Source organism: Strongylocentrotus purpuratus, unplaced genomic scaffold, assembly GCF_000002235.5.
Source record: "Strongylocentrotus purpuratus isolate Spur 01 unplaced genomic scaffold, Spur_5.0 spur5_scaffold_1, whole genome shotgun sequence".
Lineage (NCBI taxonomy): Eukaryota > Metazoa > Echinodermata > Echinoidea > Camarodonta > Strongylocentrotidae > Strongylocentrotus > Strongylocentrotus purpuratus.
The window spans coordinates 39,590,745-39,610,196 of record NW_022145594.1 but is presented as its reverse complement, the minus strand read 5'-3'; the positions used below and the strand labels follow the sequence as shown (position 1 = coordinate 39,610,196).

The 19,452-nt window shown below is 37.0% G+C and overlaps 1 protein-coding gene across 2 annotated transcripts; it reads left to right on the top strand.

Annotated features, from left to right (window-relative positions):
* Window positions 1-431: 431 nt before the first annotated feature.
* Window positions 432-19,219, top strand: LOC115921112. 2 transcript variants are annotated; one of them, XM_030978209.1, is made up of 4 exons: window positions 432-538; window positions 9,528-9,689; window positions 18,432-18,557; window positions 19,046-19,219. In XM_030978209.1, the coding sequence occupies exons 2-4, from the start codon at window positions 9,541-9,543 to the stop codon at window positions 19,203-19,205; spliced, it is 435 nt and encodes a 144-aa protein (XP_030834069.1). In that variant the 5' UTR covers window positions 432-538; window positions 9,528-9,540; the 3' UTR covers window positions 19,206-19,219. The 2 variants fall into 2 exon arrangements, with proteins under 2 accessions (XP_030834069.1, XP_030834067.1); XM_030978207.1 differs by lacking the exon at window positions 432-538 and adding an exon at window positions 6,149-6,266.
* Window positions 19,220-19,452: the final 233 nt, after the last annotated feature.

Genomic DNA, 19,452 nt, shown 5'->3' with positions numbered 1-19,452 from the left:
CTTATTATACGTGTGGAAGAACATCAGATAAGACATGTTCCCTGAAAATCATGACTCTTCAAATGCCTTCATATTCTAAATATGCATGTATCATCGTAAAAATCGGGGCGGCTTTTTACGCCACGTGTTCGTTTAGTGCCATATACATCTTTCTGTGTACAGTGTTTGTAACTTTACCAAGACTTGGCCAAATTTCTTATCATTTTGATGATTCCAGAACCTTGCAATACACACAAATACTTATATGCTAGATGATCAACCTTTTCTGGTCGGTTCCACACCGTTTCTTTCACAATGCAATCGCATGACCAGAACTCAACTTCATCTTTAAATGCACTCCACGTACATATGGTAAAAATGAATGCACGCACACGTGATCCGTTTCGACGCTCCTCATAGGCTCATCTTGACCCCATTTTATAAAGCGCAATATCACATAAAGATATCTCAGCCCTGGATTGTCATAACGAGGATTGTCACTGATCTAATCAACACACAGGCGTGTAGACGTTTAGGATTATTTCCATACAGTTATCGTGTAAGTAGTTTAACTTTCTGGTAGATTTATTCAACTTTTCCTCCTTTTTTAAAGAATAGGAGCAAAGTCCTAGACCTAGAGCTGGCGCCAATACGAGTGTTTGTAAAACAGAATGTACATGTAAATTTCTGAATTCTTTTGCTTAAAATGTAATTTTTTTTTTAAACACTTTAGATCTTACTTCAAGATAAACTTATATTTAAGCAGATAATTTGTTTGTTTGAAAAACACTAAGGTGTGGTGCATTTTATGAATTTTGTAGGAATTCTCTCCAATGTTATCCTATTCTTGTTATTAATGTTAACTAGTAATTATACTAGGTCAATAGTTGTGTGAATTATTATCATTTTTATTTTATATATATATATATATATATATGTATATACGTTTGCTGAAATTGTACCTAATTACTTGTGCATGTGTAATAACGTTTACAAGAGTTATGTATTGATTTGTACATGTTTAATAATATACAGGTGATACACAGGTTTCGAATGGGTAGATAGGATTTGTGCACAATGTACCTTTGAATGGTTTGAACCCACGAGGCGCACCTGAATCGCGATTTGATTTCTTCACGGAATTGTTCCGTCCAGACCGTCTGGCTTGGCAGACATATTAGAACCGGTTCCGTCTGGTTTGTTAATATATTCTATTGTTACGTAGATTTGCCATTATTTATCGCGTATATTCTATTGCTATTGGCGGGATTCATTTTTTACATCGATATTTGGAGTGACTTGTTCCGGGTTTATATTTTGCCCTGACGTCACAAAGACTTGTAGCCAACATACGATAATTCTATCACGCAAAGTAGTCTGCAGGCAAAGACTCGATTAAGACTCTCTAACATGATTCCATGAAGAATTGAACCGCGTCTGGTTCTGACAGTTCATGAGATCCGGCCCCATCTCATGAAGAGTTGCAATCAATCCAAATCAATCGCAAGTCCCTAAATTTACCGCAGGTTTGCTGTCTCCTATCTCTTATGTATGAATAAATAGATAAATATCAACTGTTTAACTTTATGGGACGGGGCCCTGGGATAGCTGCGTTACAGAGCCTATAGAGTGCAGTAGGCTGTCCAGCGCATGCACGACTTCTCGTAAACAGTAAACATGGCAATACTGGAGGCAAAACCCAATCACTTCAATCAGCTACTAAAAGCTGACTCAAAATCAACGTATGCTATCATACATTCATTGTTTGCAGATTCACAAACATGTCTTCCATTTAGTAATAACAATAAAGAATAAGCGAACCGTTTTTTACAGTTCTTTGGTGAAAGGTTTCTAAAACTCGGTGTTCCCAAGATGAGCAAGATGTGAAACTGTCACATGTTTCATTACCTCAACCTCATGTTCAAAGTTGTAATTTTTCAGTATTTGCTAAATTTGGTGAAGCAGATGTAAGAAAACTTGTTGCAAAATAAGCTAATAAGTCATGTTCACTTGACCCGATGTCAACCTGGCGTTTAATATTCGTCTGCCTTCTATTACAAAGATTATTAATTGTTCATTACAATCAGTTAGTTTTCTTGCAGATTCAAGGAGGCTATTATCATACCCCTTATAAAGAAACGTAACTTAGATATTGCTGAATTTAGCAATTACAGGCCTGTCTCGAACCTTTCCTATGTCTCCAAACTTATTGAGACAGTTGTTTCTAAACAATTACTCTCCTAGTTGGATATGTGGAATTTACAAGAGGAGTTTTAATTAGCATATATAGATGTAACCATAGTACAGATAGTATAGTACTTCCAATAGACTATGATGTTCCGCAGGGGGTCCATTCTCGGTTCCCTCGTATTCACATTGTCGACCTTATGAATAGCGGTCCTTATGAATAGTGACATTGACCCTCAGGCCCGAATTCACAAAGGAGGTTTGTCGACAAACCGAGGTTTATGTACGTCATATGACGCGTTTTGACGCGTTTTTCACAAACCTGGTTTGTAAAAAAACAAAAGGAGGTTTGTAGACAAACCTCCTTTGTGAATTCGGGCCTCAGTGTTTGTGTTAGGAATGAAAACTTAGAAAGACTTCAATTAGACTATGGTGTTCCGCAGGGGGGCCATTCCCGGTTCCCTCCTATTCACATTGTAGATCAAACCATTGGGCGATATCATCAGGAATCACAATAATCAATTTCACATTCATGCTGATGATATTCAAAATGTGCCATAGTTTCGATCCTAAAAAAAGGAATAGTTTGCACCGTGTATTATCGGTGTATGAAAGATGCATTCATGATGTAATGCAGTGGATGGTGATGAACATTACGTTGCAATTAAACGATGCGAACAGAGGCATTGCTACTTGTTTCACCCAAACTTAATCATCGCCTTTCAGAAAGAGTGCCAGTGTCTGTCGGTAATGCCTCCATTGTCCCCTCTGATTCTGTTAAGGCTCTTAGTTTATATATATATATATATATATATATGGATGCTTCACTTTGTAAATCTCTCAACTTTCATCTGTATAATATATGTAGGGTAAGAAAAATGCTCACAATAAAAGCTTAATTGTAGCTATGCTATTCGATCGCTTATGCTTAGTAGGTTAAATTACTCAAACTCCCTATTAATTAATGCTAATAAAAACAAATGTTGAGAGGTTGCAGCGCATCCAAAATCGTGCCACCAGGATTGTTTTGAAAGCAAGGAAGCAGGATAGGGCAACTCCTCTGTTGAAGTATTATGTTTTATTCATTCAAGTTCTAATGTTTTCTGACTGTTTTCAAGACAATATCTTTTTTGTCAATCATAGTTCTATGTAGCTTGATATCTCATGGTAATTTTGAGGAAAAAAAGCAATCCAAGCAACGATTTCTGAATTGTAGCGACAATCGTTCGCCTTGCTGCTCTTTAATAATACTATGACAAGCAGTATTAATTAATTGTTCAAGGACTCATAATAAATTCGTTTAACAGTTGATTACCCTCGCCGGGTTGATTCTTTTGTTCGGATTATTTGGCGGTTAGAGATAGAAGTGAACGGTCTCACGCTTAACGACGTTGTATTATTATTCTTATTTGTTCATCCTCTCTACGATGCTCTTTGAATGACAAAAACAGCTTTTATTGTTAGGCTTCCTGAAAGAAATTTAAATGGTTGTTAAGAAATGTTTGGTTGCACTCTGTAGACTATGATGATGTGTTCGATCTTGTTTTCAATAACTGTTTCAATAACAAGATCAAACATATGATGAAAATCACCTGGGTGCATGCCAATAAGTTATTTACAACAATAAACACAAATGAGGTAAACATAAATTTAAAATATCAAATAATTCATACCAAACATTCCATCGTCAGTTATCATCAATACTGTATTGAATTTTGAAATGTACATTAAAGGTAAAGACCAGTTATGGTCATGCGATTGCATTGTGAAAGAAACGTTGTGGAATCGATCAGAAAAGGTTGATCATCTAGCATCTAGCATCTGCAAGGTTCTGGAATCATCAAAATGATAAGAAATTTGGCCCATTCTTCGTAAAGTTACAAGCACTATACACAGAAAGATGTATATGGGACTACCCTATATCTCTCACAGACCATGAGAGAAACAAATTTACCAAATATATGAATTAGTAGGCGGTTTCACGGCAAATTTTTTATCATCATGTTTTAGTCAAAACATATTCTTTCACATGATTGGGAATGAGAGCTTCCATTTCATTTTTTGAAATTGGGGCGTTTCAAATACTGGTCTTTACCTTTAAGGGTTTTGTGGGAAAGACTCATCAGGTATACATCCACGGAATACGAAGGTCATTTCAAACATTATGCAGTATTTCAATTTCAATTTCAATTTATACAGCCAATCATTAAAAACAATTTACAATGACACTGGTACTGAAAAAATAATTATAACATGATGACAGGCTATGGACCCCCTGAGAAGCAGAGCTTGTAAATGGGGCTCATTAAACATAGAATAGAATAGAAATACAAATATAATAAAAAAAAATACTATAACAATCAAAATAAAACAAGAGATACATGTATATTCATACTTTTTACAAAACAATTACAAATATCTTGCAAACACACCTTGCCATACTCACTCACTCACACACATACACACACACAATGCAATGTACTTTGAAGCATATTATAAGAGAGAGAGAGAGAAAAGAAGAGAGTAGAATATTGAAAAGAAAAAGGAAGAAGAGGAAACACACGAAAAATGCGAAATATGAGATTATAGTCCTACCCAGTTTTACACATTGATAAATAGTTCCCTCTTGTACAAAACTTTAAACCTAGACATTTGTTTAACTTGATCATATATCCCCGTTTAAATCATTCCATTTGCTTATTCCCACATTTCTAAATTATTTTAGTGCATGGGTTGTACGTACAGGGGTTTGTGTAATAACATTTTTTGCCATTGTAATGAGCCTGGCTCTCTCTCTATAAGAAAGAGCGGGCACTTGCATGGGAAATGGTTGACTGTTTCTATTTTCATGCTCACAATTTGAACAATGACCAGTCTCATGTTGATTCAACTCAAATAGATTTTCATTTAAACCTAAGTTCCCCATTCTTATGCGATGAAGAATAGTTTCGTTAATTCTGCTGTTCAAGTAACACACAAATGTTTTTGATACCAGAGTTTGCGTTTCCCATAAGGGCGGATGGGGGGTTATGTTTCATTCTATCTTTTTTGCCATATCTCTATGTAGTATTTCTTTTTGACGTAGGTACCTTTTTTAGCTCCAATGACACATGGGGAGAGAGCATTTGCCAAAAGGATGTGTTGAAATAATACTTCATTGGATCTTCTAGTATGTGACTGAATATTAATGTACAATCCTTGGCTCTACGTCAAAATGCTAATCTAGAGTTAGTACCCCCAGGAATATTGAACTGCCAACAATCTTTCACATCTTCGTTCAGAGGGTGTTTGCACATACTCTCGATTCGTTTTCTAAGTTTAATTGATAACATTTCTCGCCTTAAATCATAAGGCATTTCGCCTAGTTCGACTTCAAGAGTTTTAAGGGATGTACCTTTCCGAGCGGCTGCACATACAAATAACGATTGGTACTGAACTGAATTCAACATATTTTTTGCGCTTGTCGTTCCCGAGTTGTTTGCTTCGCAACCATAGTCGATAATTGATAGTATTAATGCTTTATATATCATCACTAGTTCTTTAGCATCTCCAGACCATTTGGCGTGTGCTAGACTTTTGATAACGTTAATTCTACCTTTGCATCTTTCACTAAAATCAAATAAATGAGGTCTCCAAGATATCCGTTTGTCAAATGTGATTCCGAGATACTTATGTACTTTATGTGGTGTCAACGTTTGACCTCTTATATATAAACCGTAGTTATCATCATTTGTTTTGTTCGAAAATAAGATAGGGTCGTTTTTTCTATCGACACAAAGGCCCGAATTCACAAAGGAGGTTTGTCGACAAACCTTGGTTTTCGTACGTCATATGACGCGTTTTACGCGTTTTTTACAAACCTGGTTTGTAAAGAACAAAAGGAGGTTTGGCGAAACAAAAGGAGGTTTGAGCTCAGACCTTGGTCTGAGCTCAAACCTTGCTTTGTGAATTCGGGCCAACGAGTCCAAATGGATTGAGCCATAAGTTCAAAGAGTTTAAATATTGTTTTATGTTCTGCATATTTTGTTTTACATCTTGGCCTGATTCCCAAATTACGATGTCGTCTGCATACATTTTGCTATGTATATCTGGTCTCAAAGGTATGTCATTTATCATTATATTGTTTAACAAGTAGTTTATCAAAAATGTCAATATATTCCTTGGAGACCAATTCTACGTAACTTAAGGATTAATCCTTTCGTCCAGAGAGTATCATAGGCTTTGGCCAGATCAATAAATGCGACTATGGTTTTCATACCTACAAATAAATATTTCTGAATTTCATTTTCTAAATGTTCTAAGTTATCAACTGAGCTTCTCTTTTTTCTAAAACCATGTTGTATACTATTCAAAATTTCGTTTTACTCTATGAACTATTCTAATCTCTCCTTTACCATACTTTCAAATATCTTAATAAAGCAATGATATAATGAGATAGGTCGGTAGGATGTTAGTTGGGAGGAGTCCTTATTTGTTTTTAAGATGGGTATCAACATTGCGTGTTTGCATTGTTCCGGAATCGTCCCAGAAGACCATATTCTATTATAAAGACAGAGTAATGTTTTCCTAGCCCTGGTTGGAAGGTTTTGAAACACAGTATATATTAAGCCATCTTCACCAGGGGCTGGTGTCTTTTTTATATTAAGTACTTTTTCGAGTTCCATCATAGTAAAAGGTTCATTGATAACTAAAACATGTTCTCCTGTATAATCAATAGATTTATATTCATCTAGCAGTTCGTTGTTTCCCTTTTTTGCTTTACTACTGGTCTTTAGAAAACGCTTTTCAAATTTGTTAACTCACAGTCTTTATCTCAGGAGTACATATCATTGTATTCGCTTTATTTTGTTTCCTACTTAATTCGAAAAGTTAATTTAATGGTGGACAGTAGTAACATCACTCCCATCTTTCTGTAATTTGCATACGTATCTGTGTTTAATAACAAAATGTCCTTGTATATGATCTCTTTTTGAAGTATTAATTATGTGGGTAAAATCGGCTTGAGACAAGAACATGTGGAATGGTTGGTGACGTACCTATAGCCGTCTGTGGTGTCTACAAGCATTTTTTATTGTTTTTTGAGACTTGTACATTTACAGGAGATAATCTTTAAAAAGGTTGATATAATCTTATGCTATCTGATTTATCATTCTAAGGTGACCCAAAATTGTAAAACTAAATTTAATTAAAAAAGGCACAAAATAGAAAGAGGTTGGAATATTAGGGGCAGAACCCGGAGGGGGGGGGGGGACAGAAACAGTTATATATTTGTGTAGGCAAATCAGAAGGCTTTTTTTCTTTTACCAAAAAATGGGAGCATTTGACGTTAATTTGAAAGTAATCATTCTCACAGTTATGTATTATTTTAGAAAAATAGAGGGAAGGAATGAGGGTGTGTTCTGCTACCTTTAAACCTAATATGACACCTCTCCCTCTTTTGAGAACATAAACAAGTGTCATCTTAACAGCCCCCCCCCCCCAAATCCTTGTAGTTGGAGGGAGAGGGAGCAATTCATATGAAACAGTGGACAGAGGATATGATGGTGGTATAACCCCCACCCGCCACCCCCTCCACATGCTCCAACTGTTTATATTACTATACATAACATGATATTGGCAAATGTTTTCACTATTTGTCCCTACCCCCGTTTTTTTTTTCTCTCTCTCTCTCTCTGAACTCTCATGTTCTGTTTCCAGGATTTGTGAACGTATGATGTAATTCTTCCAAACATATGCACACTAAAATTAAAAGATATAAAGCAAATATTGTATCTAAGTTAATAAACATTATGTTCAATTTATCTATTTTTCTTACAAATACAAATTAGTAAACATGTAAATATTAGGCACAAATAGCCCCATCTACTACTTATAATTAATATAATTTCAATCTTATCCATTTGTAACGCTACTTTTTTTTCAAAAAAAAATCAACAAAGCATATGCTTATTCTAAGGACTATTTCTTTTTCACAGGGGAATTTATTGTGCACTTCATTGTAAAACGCATTTTCGCATTTTTTATAATAAAAAAATGATGATTTCTTAAAAAAAAAAGGATTACCCATGACTCAATCATCGCAATTTTTTTCCATTAAAACCATGTACAATAGAACATCCTGAAGTGTGAAAGTTGCTCTGTGGTCCATACACGCGCCAAGGACATATCAGACTTGTTATTAATAGTTTATTTTTATTTACCATAACTGCATGTGATGAGGATTATAGTACCAAGGTTTTGATCCCCAGTCGCAGCTCCAGGCTCCAGCTCATTGGAGCGTCTAAGTAGTCCACTTCATAGTCCTTACATGTATGTCTGTTAGATTAAAATAGACACGAATGAAAGTAAAGACATTGATACTTACATTATCTCTGTAGTAACATTAAACATTTCTTGCATGTATATTGTGATTAAAGTGCACTTGCATGCACATGATATGAAATCATTGATGGGTAAATGTGAAAGAACAACTGAGATCATCAAAGTATCTTAGCTGTACAAACAACTTATTCATACAGACCTATCAAAACTCCAGTAGGTCAGTAGTTCTCTTCTTCTCAGAATTGTCTGTCTTTGTCTCAATTCTCAGGGAAATGGATTGCCTTAATCATTTATTTTACCGTTTAGACAAAATGTAAAGTATACAGATCTACTCCATTGATAATTGGTCTTCTTTACATAGGCCTATAGTGTCAATCATAATCAACTTTGTTTAAAAAAAACCCGGAGGTTCCTTTTATGTAGGCACCCTTCTCCATTCAGTTACTAGTAATCATGGATTCACTGAATTGCCAACTCTTTTAAATCAACAACCAACATTCATATTTTTGCAGTACTATCTGCTTGCCCCACGTTGAACTCGCCGTGTCATGACCTGAGCCTATAAATAGCCAAGTTAGACCCATTCATAAAATCAAGTCTAGATGTCTACATCTAACTTAATAACTAGTCATTATAATAGGTCAATACTAGTGTTTCATGTGAGTAATTATCATCATTATTATTATTGATATTGTTATTATTATTTATTGTTATTAGTAATATTATTATTAATTAAGTTATATTACGATTATTATTATCAGTAGTGTTGTTGTTTTGTTATGACTATTGTTCATATTAGTGTTATTAGTTAAAGTAATACTATTAGCAGTATACTTATCGTCATCATTATTATTATCATTACCATTATTATTACTATTAGTGTTTTATTATTATTATTGTTAATTCTATTATTGTTGTTGATGTTCTTTGTGGTCATTGATTTGTTATTGACATTAATATTTTTGTTAGTAATTGTAGTACTAGTAGTTTTAGTATTAGAATTATTGTTATACATATCATTATCATTATTATTATTACAGAACAACATTCATCATGTCAATGTCAAGGCCACCCAGGAATCAAGACGCCAGCTTTAGACGACTCGTCCAGAACGAAGAAGACCTCGAGGCGGTAGTCTATCAAGTATCGGAAGGTCAATTCCAACCACGGGTCATCTCAAAGCGCACAGACCTATCGAAGAGGTAGGCAGCTGTTCAGATTTTATTTTTTAAGAATGGACACCTTGTCTTGAGATCTATAAGAATTTGGGATTGATATTCAAAACTTTGCAAAACTAAGAACCTAATGCTGCATTAACTTTATGAACAGTATGGATATTTTATTTATTTTTAATTATTCAATTTCCAGGTACATGTATACACAACATAGAAATGACAACACAGAGCATATAACATGAAAGACTTATAAGACATATAAGCGCCTGAGGATTACCTAAAAGAATTTCCCTTCGGTCATGAGGTTCTTCACGTACCCTGGTGTTACGTGCAGGGGCGTCGCTAGACCCTTTTCAGTGAGGGGGGGGGGGGTGAAATCGCTCCGGCCCTCTTGAGCGCCAGGGGAGGGGGCCCATCTTTAAAAGAGGTATTTTTACACGTTTTTCCCCCCAGAAGATAGGGTCCCGGCTTCCCCCCCCCCCCCGTCCCCTGGATCCGCTACTGTCGCACCCCCCCCCCCCTTTATAGACGCCCATTGTTACATGTGAATACATTTAAGAAGTAACGGTAAAACGACATGACATAACTCAAGTACATCCATCCAACATCGATCAAGCATAATAACTTACAAAAAGATTGCATGTATGTTGAACGCTGTGACATGAAGAAAATAACAATCATGGATATGTTTGTTTGTTTGTTAATTTGTAGGAATGATGCAACTGGATTCATCCTTATACAAAATACCGTGTAGTTACCATGGTTTTGAGTACCATGGTTCTCATGGTGGATTGTAATTTGTAGGAAGAACTATGGTAACCATGGTACTGGAAATCGTGGTAACACCGAACTTTGGTAACCATGGTTTGGTGTAGCATGGTTTGGTGTAGCATGGTTTTAAAGGCACATTGTCCTACTTGTAGCTACTTGCTCCCTCTATATCGATATTCCCCAATCCGTGCCTGTTGGTCCCCCGTGAACCTCTTTTTCTTATGTTAAATGAGAGCTGAGTTAATGAGATATCCACCTGTCACAGTGACCTCGCTGGCTCGCTTGGTGGTCTAATCCCTTCTGGCTGAAGTAGTAAAGCCTGCCTTTAATTTCTATGGTTACCATGGTTCTTTGTCCAAATTAACATCCACCATAATTATGAACCATGGTTATCATGATTCCCGGTTACCATGGTTACCATGTTTCTCCCGTTCATTTCGTTACCATGGTTCTCCCATATCTTTCGTTATCATGATTCTCCCATTACTTTTGTTACCATGGTTCTCCGGTACCTAGGTTACCGTGTTACTTGTACTGCAATGTTTTTGCACGTACACAGCCTATCCATTCTGCATGAAGCTTAATAAAAAGATAGCATTGATTACATTGCGTATAATTTATGCTTTGTTTTAATCATTTGAAAATCTACTACCTTGATGCACTTTCAACACAGTATTCCTCACACAATCTGCCAGCCCTCGTTAATTGAACTTTGAAAGAGCATGCAAGTCTGCAAAGTAGACACAGAAATGACAGGAGCTGGCATATATGAAATTCAATTCCAACGCAATTATCCATTTTCCCGAGGTTCAGCCACTTATCTCGCAAACATTGTTAACAAAAGACATTACAATCATGTTGATTCATCCGTTTCACATTTAACAGTGTTTGGCAATTACAGCTTAAACCGGGAGGGCGGGGGTTAAAAAATGATCATTATTATCGAATGATTATATGACGTATCAAACATCTCCCTATCAAAATCTTTACCTAAATTATTTTACTGTGATTCACGAGAAAACAATAGGACTTCAAACGACGAACAATGGAAACACTATGTATAGTCTTTAAGCTAAAATTTAGCTCGCGTAAAAATATATAAAACAATTTACAGCTGAAAGCTGAAGTCTATTTCTATAGTGAAAGACTGCCGCTTGTTACATCAATAAACAAGCCACTAAACACTTTCATTTCACAACAATTGATATTATAATTCAAGTGGTTAGTCTATTTCTATAGTAGAAGACTGCCGCTCATATTCAAAACTGTCCTTCCAGCAAAGGTGAGAGAGTGTAGTCGACGATGTCAGACTCGAATTTAGTCGAAAGACGAATATCGAAGAAACAATTGGTAGGCCTACTTCGTAGATAATAGAACAGTTGAAACATGAATGATGACAGAAGGGTCAGCGATGTCGATCAGATGCGGAGTCCACGTTCGGCGGTGGTGAAACTCGGTATAGAGTTCGACGTCGATTGAAGACGGAACGAAAAACGATAAAGTCATCATTAGTCGGAGTCAGGATCCGACCTGCAAACGACGAAACGCAAATCGAAGACGAAGAAGGTAAAGAGGAGGTTACTTTCAATCAAAGTTTGACGTCGACGGTGCTCGAAGACGGAACGAAAGTCGAAAATGTCAATATCCATATCATTTTCGGAATTGCCAACAAACTTCAAAGTTCCAACGTCAAATCGGAGGTCGACGACTACGTGGTGATGGTGGCGTTGATGTTTTGGTACTCTCTTTAAAAAAAGAGTGAATTTTCACTCTATTTTCACTTTCTTGGGAGTGACGTCCGTGATCACTTGTTTAGGAGTGAAAATCGATTGATTTTAGAGTGTTCTCTAAGAGGAAAAGAGTGAATGTTCACTCTATTTTCACTACATTTTCACTCTCCAGAGGAGTGAAGTCCGTGATTACTCGATTTTTTTTTAGAGAGTAAAGATGCTGATGAAGAACGAGGTCGATATGGAAACTACTAATATCATGTTGCGTATATATCTGTTATTTACAAAAGACAATTTTGAATTAGAGTCTATAACATAAACAAATATGAATATTAACAACTGTCAAAATGAAATCACACAGTAACAGAGGCAGACATGACATCGATTAGCATAATTTGTTAATTTGCTGGATTTCATGCAGTATTTTATTTATTTTCTAAAAATAATAACACTTTCAATTCTGTGACGATGATACTACTCACAGCAGAGTTAACGTGTATGTAAATGGACAACCTATCTTTGAATGATATGTCCTATAAACCCATCAAGATCCTACATCAAATAACGTACATGCATGGGATCATATACATGTTCAGTCTTAAACTGTCGGAAGGCGTTTTTTGTTTGTTTTGTAGCATTGTTTTATTGTATTCATTCAGTACAAAATATATAACAAACAAACATACAGCTTCATTGATTTACACATCGTATCAAAATATAAGGAAAATTGTACATCTCTCAAAAAAAAAATACATAAGATAGTTTACTACACAGTTCATAATGTTTTCAAATTAATTATTATAAATCAAAGAGTTACCTACAGACAGACAGACACACCACATACGCTCACATACTCAGACACCTATACAAACCTACATATCCCCCTCCCCCCCCCCCTTCATTCCAAAGCTCAACAAATCCCCCCTCCCTTCCCGAGCATTCACATCTATTTTGTTGGAAATCCTGTCTCTTCCTTTCCAAATTATATATTTTAAAAAAAGTCCCAGTTGACAATGTCATAAATGACTATCTAGACATCGACTAGATCTATTCTATGAACATATTGTAAATAAGGTAGATGAGTCTAAAACTTACTAATATAGTCTTACATTAGCAGGGAAATAACAGTATTCAGCATGATTTTGCAGCTCTAGAGCCGGGATCTAGAGCACCAAGACTTACTCGATCTCCTGTCGAGGCAAAGCTGCATTAGGGACTTTTAGAATTGTCGAACGACAACGTGGATTGCTACGATCGACGTAATTGTAATGCACTGCCTTGAATGGCACTATGAACATGACAGACAAAGAAAGCGGACAAAATATACAGTTCCTCAGGTACACAAAGGAACATCCCTTCACTGCTATTATGTAAAAATGTGTGGAACAGGTGTCACATGCATATTCCCCTTTTTACATAATAGCAGTGAAGGGATGTTCCTTTGTCTACCTGAGGAACTGTATATTTTGTCCGCTTTCTTTGTCTGTCATGTTCATAGTGTGGACACCACACGTATCAGTCCACGCAAATCTAAAAGTCCCTATTGTGAATGGTGCACGCACTAGCTGTATACAGCATAGTATACGGCTAGCACTGCTCTGAATGTACATCGATCGGTTGCGATGGCTTTGGTTATGTGTTTAGTCAGATATGTATACCTGTGTGCGCTGGGTAGGTTTGGGGCTTGACTAGTCGCAGATCTTCTTGACTGTCGCAAAATCTCTACATTTACATAACATTGAAATATGGCCAAATGAAAGTTGAGAGTTTTCCACTCCTATTTTACCCTAATAATAATTGGACTCATCTAACTACATTAATGCATTTCTTGACAAAACAAATGTATGTCAGATTTCTAGCTGTACTTTTTGATTGTCAGTTTTTTCATTTCAAATAATACCTTAAAAAACTAAAGAATCGTGAAATTACAGCAATATTTATTGTCTCTAATTTATCTTATTTGAAATGTGGAGCCCCCCCCCCCCCCAAGGCAGTAGCCTCGGCCCGGTCCTATTCTTGGTCATGATTAAGGCCAAAAAAAAAATTGTTTGGTTGTCCTCGCTTGCTTTTCTAGAGTAGGGGCGGGTGGGCGGATTTTTTTTTTTTAACTTCATTTTTTGTGTGTCTTTTTTTTTCTTTTTTTTCTTTTTTTTTTTTCCCCCATTTTTTTTTTTTTTAATATTTTTTTTTTCATAAAAAAATAATCATTGGGATTGTCAAGCATTTAAACAAACACAGTCTATAAAATACTTTAATATGGTAAAAGACTAGTTTAATGTACAATGAATATCAAGACCAACACAGAAAGTATTTTGGGCTTTGAAATACAGCACCTTTTAAATCTCCATTGTGCTACTTATAGCTACTTGCGCCCTCTATGTAGCAAACAATGCCTAATCGGTGACCATTGGTCCCCCATGATCCTCTTTATCTTATATTAACTGAGAGCTGATTTGATGAGATATCCACCTGTCCGGTAACCTTGAAGGGTGGTCTAATCCCTCCTGTAAACTAGTACAGATGGGCTTTAAAATGAGTTTAAGAATGCTCAGAACCTGATTTGAATGAACGGCATTATGACATAGAAAAATAAAAATGGCAAGTTTAATATATACCTAATTGCGTACTGAAAAGTCAAAACTGGCAACGGGACGCATTTTGATCCTTGCAAATGCATAAAATGGTGTGTTTGGCATTTAAGATTGCTTTCCCAAAACAATTAAATTAAAAAAAAAAAATGAATTTAAACCAAAAAAAAATATTTAAAAAAAAAAAATGCGAGCGGCCCGAAAATGACGAGCGGGCGGTCGAGAACAACCAAATGATGCTGCCTCTGATACACAACTAAGATGGAAATATGTAGATGATCTCATAACTGCAGAAGTTAGGAAACATTCCCAACCTTCAAACATCCAATCAGTAATCAACAACCTCTCTACTTGGTCTACTGATAATAGCATGACCCCTAAACCTGAAAAATGTCAGATAATGAATGTTTCATTCCTGAAAAGACCTACCATATTTCCAAACTTTCACCTTGGTGCAAGCACTCTTGAATGTGTAGATACTCTCAAACTATTGGTTGTTATTGTTCAATCTAACATGAAATGGGACATACAAACTTCTCACATGACTAGCCTCGCTGCTAAACGACTATATATGCTATGTATACTCACCAAGTACAAAGCCCCTGTCAGCGATTTGCTATCGGTCTACCTCTTGTTTATCAGAGCCAGGTGCGTACGCAGGGGGGTGGGGGGGGGGGGGGGGGGCAATGGCTGACCTAAAAAAGGTGACCTTACCCCACCCCCCCCCCCCCAACGGAACATCATGTCAAATTTTCAAATTCCGAGACAAAAAAAAAAAAGTGTCCTCTTACCCCCCCAACTGAGCGACTTTTCGGCCGGCGCGATTTTCAAATTTTCGGGAGCAAATTTAGGGCCCGATTTCAAAACCCTTCCCTTGAAAAAATCCTGCTTACGCCACTGATCAGAGCAATACTGGAGTATGCCTCCCCGGTGTGGTCTCCTGCTCTCACAGTTCAGCAATCTAATCAAGTTGAGCGCATGCAAAAACGTGCGTGTAGAATAATCATTGGTTACCACAATAACTCTGACTACGCAAATGCTCTCGAGGTTCTCAACATCATATCACTTGAGCACCGTCGTAAACGATTATTTGAGAAGTTTGCTAAGTCCATCACCAGCTCTAGGTACATTTAAATGCTTCCACCTCTCCGAAGTACCCTACCTAATTATTGCCCCCTGAAATCCAAGGGTGAGTTTCTAGAACCGATGTGTCGTACCCAACTCATTAAGACTCTCAATAATGTGAATTCCACGAATAAAATTGTATTTTATGTACTCTTTAGATCTTAAACAACTTGCAATACTTCATTAAAAATGTATTTTCAGGCACATGATTCATAATATTGAAGATATGCGGGGTTTTCCATTAATAGAGGTGTCAATTTTTTTTTCCTGAACAATTAGCTTCACATTACGTCACTCCTTAGACCGGAAACAAGGTGCAATTCTTTATTATAGCTCTATTTTCTGATTCATAATATTGGAATAATGTGAGTTTTTCCATTAAATAGAGGTGTCAACTTCTTAACAATTAGCTTCACATGTGAATCTGTATACCTGATACATGTACAAGGTACAATACTCTATTATAGCCGTATTTTCTGATTAGTAAAATTGAAGATATGCGGGTTTTTCCATAAATAGAGGTGTCAACTTTTTAACAATTAGCTTCACATGTTGTGACTCTTTAGACCCACTACAAGGTGCAATATTACAGGTGTATTTTCTGATTCATAATATTGAAGAAATGCGGTTTTTTTTTTCCATTAATAGAGGTGTCAACTCTGTATCAATTTGCTTCACATGTTGTTCACAACATTGTCGGGAAGGGTATTTATTATATTTTGCCATTTGCTGCCAAATTGCCTCTACATTATCATTATCTAGCTACTCTGTACTTCTTGAAAATGCTGAAATGTTGCCCATCATGTGCAGGCGCACCGTGGCCTTCGGAGTGGACGCGACGATGCGTTGCAGGCTAATTCATTGTTGTCTTTTCTGAACGCTTTGGTGCGCCTTCTGCTGTGTAGATGTGTATAAGAAATGTATTAATGTTTTAAATGTTAGGTTCTTCTACCTTGTTTCTTATTTTTTACTTTAAAAGATCTCTCTCCTCTCTATCTCTTTCTCTCTCTCCACGTCTCCGTTTCTCTCTCCCTCACTTCCCCTCAATATCTCCCTCCCCTCTCTCTCTTCTATCCTTTTCTCTCTCTCTCCCTCTCTCTCCCTCTTTTTCTCTCTCTCTCTCTCTCTCTCCCTCTATCCACCCGTCTCCCCACCCCCTCTCTATATACCTCTTTCTCTTCCTCACTTCCTCTCTCTTCCTTCTCTCTCCCTCACTTCCTCTCCATATCTCCCTCCCCTCTCTCTCCCCTCTATCTATTTCTTTCCACCCTCCTCTTTCCTGTCTCTCTCTTTCTCTCTCTCAACTCTCTCTCTCTCTCTCTCTCTCTCCCTCTTTTCTCTCTCTCTCTCTCTCTCTCTCTTTCCCTTTCCCCACCCGTTTCCCCACCCCCTCTCTATATACCTCTTTCTCTTCCTCACTTCCTCTCTCTTCCTTCTCTCTCCCTCACTTACCCTCCATATCTCCCTCCCCTCTCTCTCCCCTCTATCTATTTCTTTCCACGCTCCTTTTTCCTGTCTCTCTCTTTCTCTCTCTCAACTCTCTCCTTCTCTCCCTCTTTTCTCTCTCTCTCTCTTTCCCTCTCCCCACCCGTTTCCCCACCCCCTCTCTATATACCTCTTTCTCTTCCTCACTTCCTCTCTCTTCCTTCTCTCTCCCTCACTTACCCTCCATATCTCCCTCCCCTCTCTCTCCCTCACTTCCCCTCCATATATCCCTCCCCTCTCTCTCCCTCTCCCCTTGTATCTCTTTCTGTCTACCCTCCTCTTTCCTGTCTCTCTCTCTCTCTCTCTCTCTCTCTCTCCTTTTCGATCTCCTCGTCATATCTCGCCTTGGTCTAGCTACATATAGCCAGCCGTTGAATATTCCATTGTAACCATATTTTCATGTGTGTAAAACAACATGTTTTTCTTGAGTGTATATATTTTGGTTCAATTTTGGTTACACTCTTCAATTTTATTGTAAATCAACCATTATGAGTTCCTAAACTTTACGTGTTGATGTTTTTAAACCGAATAAATAAATAAAAACAAATAAATAAATAAATATTGATATCCCCATGATGGATATGTGAATTAATTGCAAACAATGGGAGAAAAATACACGTGTCATGCTAATACCATACTGTCATGGTACTGAACCATGGTTAGAACCATAAAAACATGGTATTGAACGATGCAACTGCCAAGTACCGCCAGGTACCATGTACAAATTTGGAAGTACAATGGTTACCATTGTCCTTGTTGTATAACGATGATGATGGGAGTACCGTGGTAACAGACAAGTAACAGACAAGTACCACGGGTACCATACAGTACCATGGTTATACCATTTTTTTAAAGGGCATAGCCTCTACGTACCGCAATCTTACAATTCACAAATTGAACAGATTTGGAGTATTCTTTAGTGTGAATAGTCTGAACAACCAAAGCATCCTGTTGGAGTATTATCTAGGGAGTATGAATTTCAGGCTTTTACACGGGAGTTTAAATAGGGCATTCTTACATGGGAGTATGAAATGGGTCTCAATTCTATTCATCTTTTTTATCCTTTTCAGGTCTTATGCCAATCTAAGTAAGATGCAGGTTCATTTCAACGAACAGTTTGCTCCGGAAATTGAAGAGCTGCGAGAGGAGCGTCGTGTTTTAGGCTCAAAACTGTTCTTTTCCGGAGTCATTAAACAGTAAGAAAATATGAATGAAACTAAATTAAAGCATGAAACGGCATATTCTCTAGCCTAGGGTATATCTACCTTATTATCTGCCCCCCCCCCTCCAACTTTTTTTCTCGTTTGATTGCATTTCATTTTCAAGACTACAAGGGGAAGGGAAGTGCATAAATTTCTGGTCTTTAAGAAATAACATTGCGGGCGAATATAGCGCCCCCCCCCCCCCCTCTTGAAGTTTTTGTTTTGTTGGGGGAGGGGGCTTCTATGAATTAAATTTGTGAGGAATCAAACCCTGCCCCATGCTTATGTTCATTAACATTTTTTATTATATTTAGTGAGGATTTTCTTCATATTTTACATTTTGGAAATTGCACCCACCCAGCCGCCCCCCGCCCCCCCCCCCCCTTAAAAAGAAAAAAAATATTTGTCATGTCTTATTTATTTTGTATTGTATTATGTTGTTATAATTTGGTATTCTATCATTGTTCTCATTTTGTTTTGAGGACCTTTGCTGAAGGATGTTCGTGGAATGGAATAGGCTTCATACTGTTGGTGGTGTTGCCCATCATGGTGACCGAAGGATTTGCAGAGTGGACTTCTGTTGTAAAACAAATTTGGAAAAAGATCCGTAGCTTTGTTTGTGGAAATAAAGGAGATCGCTAGATGAACTAAGTAAGGTAAGGAAGAGTGTGAACTTATGATAATGATTTTAATTATTCAGGTGATGATAGTGATGGAGATATTGGTGATAGTGATGATGATGATGACCTTGATGATGATGGGTGATGATGGCGACAATTATTAAGGTGATGATGATGATTGATGACGATGCCGGTTATGATGAAAGTAATGGTTATGATTATGATATTAGTGGTGATGATTATGATTATGATGATAGTAATGATAATTA

Coding starts and splice junctions, on each gene's coding strand:
- LOC115921112 (XM_030978207.1), top strand. CDS start 6,247: ATGTATATCTGGTCTCAAAG. Junction 6,267..9,527: donor ATGTATATCTGGTCTCAAAG/GTATGTCATTTA, acceptor TTATTATTACAG/AACAACATTCATCATGTCAA. Junction 9,690..18,431: donor CGCACAGACCTATCGAAGAG/GTAGGCAGCTGT, acceptor TATCCTTTTCAG/GTCTTATGCCAATCTAAGTA.